Here is a 7,622-nt window from a genome sequence, read left to right as displayed (position 1 = left end):
GGAGGAGGGTGAGGGGGAGAGTGTGGAGGAGAGTGTGAGGAGGAGGGTGAGGAGGAGGGTGAGGGGGAGAGTGAGGGGAAGAGTGTGGAGGAGGAGGGTGAGGAGGAGGGTGAGGAGGAGGGTGAGGAGGAGGGTGAGGAGGAGGGTGAGGAGGAGGGGAGGGTGAGGAGGAGGGTGAGGAGGAGGGTGAGGGGGGAGAGTGTGGAGGAGAGTGTGGAGGAGGAGGGTGAGGAGGAGGGTGAGGGGGAGAGTGTGGAGGAGAGGGTGAGGAGGAGGGTGAGGAGGAGGGTGAGGGGGAGAGTGTGGAGGAGAGGGTGAGGAGGAGGGTGAGGGGGAGAGTGTGGAGGAGAGTGTGAGGTGGAGGGTGAGGAGGAGGGTGAGGGGGAGAGTGAGGGGAAGAGTGTGGAGGAGGAGGGTGAGGAGGAGGGTGAGGAGGAGGGTGAGGAGGAGGGTGAGGAGGAGGGTGAGGAGGAGGGTGAGGGGGAGAGTGTGGAGGAGAGTGTGGAGGAGGAGGGTGAGGAGGAGGGTGAGGGGGAGAGTGGAGGAGAGTGTGGAGGAGGAGGGTGAGGAGGAGGGTGAGGGGGAGAGTGTGGAGGAGAGTGTGGAGGAGGAGGGTGAGGGGGAGAGTGAGGGGGAGAGTGTGGAGGAGGAGGGTGAGGAGGAGGGTGAGGAGGAGGGTGAGGAGGAGGGTGAGGGGGAGAGTGTGGAGGAGAGTGTGAGGAGGAGTGTGTGGAGGAGAGTGTGAGGAGGAGGGTGAGGGGGAGAGTGAGGGGGAGAGTGTGGAGGAGGGTGAGGAGGAGGGTGAGGAGGAGGGTGAGGGGGAGAGTGAGGGGGAGAGTGTGGAGGAGAGTGTGAGGAGGAGTGTGAGGAGGAGGGTGAGGAGGAGGGTGAGGGGGAGGGTGAGGAGGAGGGTGAGGGGAGAGTGTGGAGGAGAGTGTGAGGAGGAGGGTGAGGAGGAGGGTGAGGGGGAGAGTGAGGGGGAGAGTGTGGAGGAGGGTGAGGAGGAGGGTGAGGAGGAGGGTGAGGAGGAGGGTGAGGGGGAGGGTGAGGGGGAGGGTGAGGAGGAGGGTGAGGAGGAGGGTGAGGAGGAGGGGTGAGGGGGGAGAGTGTGGAGGAGAGTGTGAGGAGGAGGGGGAGGGTGAGGGGGAGAGTGTGAGGAGGAGGGTGAGGAGGAGGGTGAGGGGGAGAGTGAGGAGGAGGGTGAGGAGGAGGGTGAGGGGGAGAGTGTGGAGGAGAGTGTGAGGGTACAGACTGATATCGAACAGTTGGCGAGTTGGCCAGAGCAATGGCAGATGCAATTTAATCCTGATAAGTGTGAGCTGATGCATTTTGGGATGTTGAATAAGGGTAGGATTTACACAGTGAGCGGTGGCTCCCCAGGGAGTGTTGAGGAACAAAGGGACCTTGGTGGACAAGTCCATAGACCCCTGAAGGTGGCAGCACAGGTAGATAGAGTGGTGAAGAAGGCATACGGAAGGCTTGCCTACATTAGCCGAGGCAGAGAATACAGGAGCAGGGAGGACTAGGTACAACTTTATAAAACATTGGTGAGGCCACAGCTGGAGTACAGTGGGCAGTTCTGGTCGCCACATTATCAGCAGGACATGATTGCACTGGAGAGGGAGCGGAGGAGATTCACCAGGATGCTGCCTGGGCTGGAGTGTCTCAGCTATGAGGAGAGGCTGGATAGGCTGGGTTTGTTTTCCCTGGAGCCGGAGAGGCTGAACGGGAGGGATGTGATCGAGCGATACAAAATTATCAGAGGCAGAGAGAGGGTCGATGGGAAGAATCTTTTCCCCATGGCAGAGGTGTCTAAGACCAGAGGCTGTTGGTTTAAGGCGAGGAGTAAGTGGTTTAGAGAGGATCTGAGGAAATGTTTTCTCACCCAGAGGGGGGTGGGGGGAAGGTGCTGCCTGAGAGGGGGGTGGGGGGAAGGTGCTGCCTGAGAGGGGGGTGGGGGGAAGGTGCTGCCTGAGAGGGGGGTGGGGGGAAGGTGCTGCCTGAGAGGGGGGTGGAGGGAAGGTGCTGCCTGAGAGGGGGGTGGGGGGAAGGTGCTGCCTGAGAGGGGGGTGGGGGGAAGGTGCTGCCTGAGAGGGGGGTGGGGGGAAGGTGCTGCCTGAGAGGGGGGTGGGGGGAAGGTGCTGCCTGAGAGGGGGGTGGGGGGAAGGTGCTGCCTGAGAGGGGGGTGGGGGGAAGGTGCTGCCTGAGAGGGGGGTGGGGGGCAGGGACTCTCGCAACGGTTAAGAAGCATCTGGATGAACACTTCAATCACCAAGGCACAGTAAGCTGTGGACCAGGGGCCGAGTATAGGAAGTGGAGGGATGGGTTGGTAAGTTTGCTGACGACACCAAGGTAGGTGGTGTTGTGGATAGTTTGGAGGGATGTCAGAAGTTGCAGCGAGACATAGATAGAATGCAAGACTGGGCGGAGAAGTGGCAGATGGACTTCAACCCGGATAAGTGTGTAGTGATCCATTTTGGCAGATCCAATGGGATGAAGCAGCAGTATAAAATGAAGGGTACCATTCTTAGCAGTGTAGAGGATCAGAAGGACCTTGGGGTCCGGGTCCATAGGACTCTTAAATCGGCCTCGCAGGTGGAGGATGCGGTCAAGAAGGCGTATGGCGTACTAGCCTTCATTAATCGAGGGATTGAGTTTAGGAGTCGGGAGATAATGCTGCAGCTTTATAGGACCCTGGTTAGACCCCACTTGGAGTACTGCGCGCAGTTCTGGTCACCTCATTACAGGAAAGATGTTGAAGCCATTGAAAGGGTGCAGAGGAGATTTACAAGGATGTTGCCTGGATTGGGGGGCATGCCTTATGAGGATAGGTTGAGGGAGCTTGGTCTCTTCTCCCTGGAGAGACGAAGGATGAGAGGTGACCTGATAGAGGTTTACAAGATGTTGAGGGGTCTGGATAGGGTGGACTCTCAGAGGCTATTTCCAAGGGCTGAAATGGTTGCTACGAGAGGACACAGGTTTAAGGTGCTGGGGGGTAGGTACAGGGGGGATGTCAGGGGTAAGTTTTTCACTCAGAGGGTGGTGGGTGAGTGGAATCGGCTGACGTCGGTGGTGGTGGAGGCAAACTCGTTGGGGTCTTTTAAGAGACTTCTGGATGAGTACATGGGATTTAATGGGATTGAGGGCTATAGATAGGCCTAGAGGTGGGGATGTGATCGGCGCAACTTGTGGGCCGAAGGGCCTGTTTGTGCTGTGGCTTTCTATGTTCTATGTTCTATAGATTGGTATTTGATGGTGGGCACAGACATGGTGGGCCGAAGGGCCTGTTTCTGTGCTGTACCACTCTATGACTCTCGGGTTGGTCAAGGAAGGTGCTGCGAGACCCTCCCCCTCCCCACCACCCCTCCCCACCACCCCTCCGGAGCCCTGTGTTAGAGGGTGATTTGGACAATTGCTATGATGGACCCTGTGTAGCGTTCTCTGAGGCCTCCTGTGTTGAATGTTTATTTTTTGCAATCGCAGCGATGAACTGTCCAGCGAATAGCCACTACGAGATCTGCGCCGATACCTGTGCCACCACCTGTGCTGCGATTACCAACATCGCCAGATGCCCGCTGACCTGCTCGGAGGGATGCCAGTGCGACGATGGGTACTTCGCAGACGGAAAACGCTGCGTTCCCATGGAGACGTGTGGCTGTTTCGGGAACGGTCACTATTATGAGGTACAGCACTGAGGGAGTGCCGCACTGTCAGAGGGTCAGTGCTGAGGGGGTGCTGCACTGTCAGAGGGTCAGTGCTGAGGGAGTGCCGCACTGTCAGAGGGTCAGTACTGGGGGAGTGCTGCACTGTCAGAGGGTCAGTACTGAGGGAGTGCTGCACTGTCAGAGGGTCAGTGCTGAGGGGGTGCTGCACTGTCAGAGGGTCAGTGCTGAGGGAGTGCTGCACTGTCAGAGGGTCAGTACTGGGGGAGTGCTGCACTGTCAGAGGGTCAGTACTGAGGGAGTGCTGCACTGTCAGAGGGTCAGTGCTGAGGGGGTGCTGCACTGTCAGAGGGTCAGTGCTGAGGGAGTGCCGCACTGTCAGACGGTCAGTGCTGAGGGAGTGCCGCACTGTCAGAGAGTCAGTGCTGAGGGAGTGCCGCACTGTCAGAGGGTCAGTGCTGAGGGAGTACCGCACTGTCAGAGGGTCAGTGCTGAGGGAGTGCCGCAGAGTCAGAGGGTCAGTGCTGAGGGAGTGCTGCACTGTCAGAGGGTCAGTGCTGAGGGAGTGCCGCACTGTCAGAGGATCAGTGCTGAGGGAGTGCTGCACTGTCAGAGGGTCAGTGCTGAGGGAGTGCCGCACTGTCAGAGGGTCAGTACTGAGGGAGTGCTTCACTGTCAGAGGGTCAGTGCTGAGGGAGTGCTTCACTGTCAGAGGGTCAGTGCTGAGGGAGTGCCACACTGTCAGAGGGTCAGTGCTGAGGGAGTGCTGCACTGTCAGAGGGTCAGTGCTGAGGGAGTGCCATACTGTCAGAGGGTCAGTGCTGAGGGAGTGCCGCACTGTCAGAGGGTCAGTGCTGAGGGAATGTTGCACTGTCAGAGGGTCAGTGCTGAGGGAGTGCCGCACTGTCAGAGGGTCAGTACTGAGGGAGTGCCGCACTGTCAGAGGGTCAGTACTGAGGGAGTGCCGCACTGTCAGAGGGTCAGTGCTGAGGGAGTGCCGCACTGTCAGAGGGTCAGTACTGAGGGAGTGCCGCACTCTCAGAGGGTCAGTGCTGAGGGAGTGCAGCACTGTCAGAGGGTCAGTACTGAGGGAGTGCCGCACTGTCAGAGGGTCAGTACTGAGGGAGTGTCGCACTGTCAGGGGGTCAGTACTGAGGGAGTGCCGCACTGTCAGAGGGTCAGTACTGAGGGAGTGCCGCACTGTCAGAGGGTCAGTGCTGAGGGAGTGCCGCACTGTCAGAGGGTCAGTGCTGAGGGAGTGCCGCACTGTCAGAGGGTCAGTACTGAGGGAGTGCCGCACTGTCAGAGGGTCAGCGCTGAGGGAGTGCCACACTGTCAGAGGGTCAGTGCTGAGTGAGTGCCGCACTGTCAGAGGGTCAGTGCTGAGGGAATGCCGCACTTTCAGAGGGTCAGTGCTGAGGGAGTGCCACACTGTCAGAGGGTCAGTGCTGAGGGAGTGCCACACTGTCAGAGGGTCAGTGCTGAGGCAGTGCTGCACTGTCAGAGGGTCAGTGCTGAGGGAGTGCCGCACTGTCAGAGGGTCAGTGCTGAGGGAATGCCGCACTTTCAGAGGGTCAGTGCTGAGGGAGTGCCACACTGTCAGAGGGTCAGTGCTGAGGGAGTGCCACACTGTCAGAGGGTCAGTGCTGAGGCAGTGCTGCACTGTCAGAGGGTCAGTGCTGAGGGAATGTTGCACTGTCAGAGGGTCAGTGCTGAGGGAGTGCCGCACTGTCACAGGGTCAGTGCTGAGGGAGTGCTGCACTGTCAGAGGGTCAGTACTGAGGGAGTGCCGCACTGTCAGAGGGTCAGTACTGAGGGAGTGCCGCACTGTCAGAGGGTCAGTGCTGAGGGAGTGCCGCACTGTCAGAGGGTCAGTGCTGAGGGAGTGCCGCACTGTCACAGGGTCAGTGCTGAGGGAGTGCTGCACTGTCAGAGGGTCAGTACTGAGGGAGTGCCGCACTGTCAGAGGGTCAGTACTGAGGGAGTGCCGCACTGTCAGAGGGTCAGTGCTGAGGGAGTGCCGCACTGTCAGAGGGTCAGTACTGAGGGAGTGTCGCACTGTCAGAGGGTCAGTACTGAGGGAGTGCCGCACTGTCAGAGGGTCATGCTGAGGGAGTGCCGCACTGTCAGAGGGCCAGTACTGAGGGAGTGCCGCACTGTCAGAGGGTCAGTGCTGAGGCAGTGCTGCACTGTCAAAGGGTCAGTGCTGAGGGAGTGCCGCACTGTCAGAGGGTCAGTGCTGAGGGAGCGCCGCACTGTCAGAGGGTCAGTACTGAGGGAGTGCCGCACTGTCAGAGGGTCAGTGCTGAGAGAGTGCCGCACTGTCAGAGGGTCAGTGCTGAGGGAGTGCCGCACTGTCAGAGGGTCAGTACTGAGGGAGTGCCGCACTGTCAGAGGGTCAGTGCTGAGGGAGTGCCGCACTGTCAGAGGGTCAGTGCTGAGGGAGTGCCGCACTGTCAGAGGGTCAGTACTGAGGGAGTGCTTCACTGTCAGAGGGTCAGTACTGAGGGAGTGCCGCACTGTCAGAGGGTCAGTACTGAGGGAGTGCCGCACTGTCAGAGGGTCAGTGCTGAGAGAGTGCCGCACTGTCAGAGGGTCAGTGCTGAGAGAGTGCCGCACTGTCAGAGGGTCAGTGCTGAGGGAGTGCCGCACTGTCAGAGGGTCAGTGCTGAGGGAGTGCCGCACTGTCAGAGGGTCAGTACTGAGGGAGTGTCGCACTGTCAGAGGGTCAGTACTGAGGGAGTGTCGCACTGTCAGAGGGTCAGTACTGAGGGAGTGCCGCACTGTCAGAGGGTCAGTACTGAGGGAGTGCCGCACTGTCAGAGGGTCAGTACTGAAGGAGTGCCGCACTGTCAGAGGGTCAGTACTGAGGGAGTGCCGCACTGTCAGAGGGTCAGTACTGAGGGAGTGCCGCACTGTCAGAGGGTCAGTGCTGAGGGAGTGCTGCAGTGTCAGAGGGTCAGTGCTGAGGGAGTGCCGCACTGTCAGAGGGTCAGTACTGAGGGAGTGCCGCACTGTCAGAGGGTCAGTACTGAGGGAGTGCCGCACTGTCAGAGGGTCAGTACTGACGGAGTGTCGCACTGTCAGAGGGTCAGTACTGAGGGATTGCCGCACTGTCAGAGGGTCAGTACTGAGGGAGTGCCGCACTGTCAGAGGGTCAGTGCTGAGGGAGTGCCGCACTGTCAGAGGGTCAGTACTGAGGGAGTGTCGCACTGTCAGAGGGTCAGTACTGAGGGATTGCCGCACTGTCAGAGGGTCAGTACTGAGGGAGTGCCGCACTGTCAGAGGGTCAGTGCTGAGGGAGTGCCGCACTGTCAGAGGGTCAGTGCTGAGGGAGTGTCGCACTGTCAGAGGATCAGTACTGAGGGAGTGCCGCACTGTCAGAGGGTCAGTACTGAGGGAGTGTCGCACTGTCAGAGGGTCAGTACTGAGGGAGTGCCGCACTGTCAGAGGGTCAGCGCAGAGGGAGTGCCGCACTGTCAGAGGGTCAGTACTGAGGGAGTGCCGCACTGTCAGAGGGTCAGTACTGAGGGAGTGCCGCACTGTCAGAGGGTCAGTACTGAGGGAGTGCCGCACTGTCAGAGGGTCAGTACTGAGGGAGTGCCACACTGTCAGAGGGTCAGTACTGAGGGAGTGCCGCACTTTCAGAGGGTCAGTACTGAGGGAGTGCCGCACTGTCAGAGGGTCAGTACTGGGGGAGTGCCGCACTGTCAGAGGGTCAATACTGAGGGAGTGCCGCACATGTGGAGTTTGCACATTCTCCCCGTTTCTGCGTGGGTTCCTCTGGTGCTCCGGTTTCCTCCCAAGGTCCAAAGACGTGTAGGCTGCTGGATTGCCCCTCAGTGTCCAAAGATGTGCGGGTTGGAGCGATTGGCCATGCTAAATTGCCCCTTAGTGTCCAAAGATGTGCAGGTTCGGGGGATTCATAGAATCATAGGATCCTACAGTGCAGAAAGAGGC

General features: G+C 59.5%; 1 protein-coding gene across 1 annotated transcript in view; it reads left to right on the top strand.

Moving 5' to 3' along the window:
• Positions 1-3,485: 3,485 nt before the first annotated feature.
• The window catches only part of LOC144487227 (IgGFc-binding protein-like), a 47,662-nt gene continuing 43,525 nt past the window's right edge, over positions 3,486-7,622 (top strand). The window contains exon 1 of the mRNA XM_078205299.1: positions 3,486-3,683. Within this exon, the coding sequence (XP_078061425.1) occupies positions 3,486-3,683 (198 nt within the window). The remainder of the gene's footprint in view (positions 3,684-7,622) is intronic.

Source organism: Mustelus asterias, unplaced genomic scaffold (assembly GCF_964213995.1).
Source record: "Mustelus asterias unplaced genomic scaffold, sMusAst1.hap1.1 HAP1_SCAFFOLD_656, whole genome shotgun sequence".
In the NCBI taxonomy this organism is placed as follows: domain Eukaryota; kingdom Metazoa; phylum Chordata; class Chondrichthyes; order Carcharhiniformes; family Triakidae; genus Mustelus; species Mustelus asterias.
This window is presented reverse-complemented; position numbering and strand designations above follow the sequence as displayed.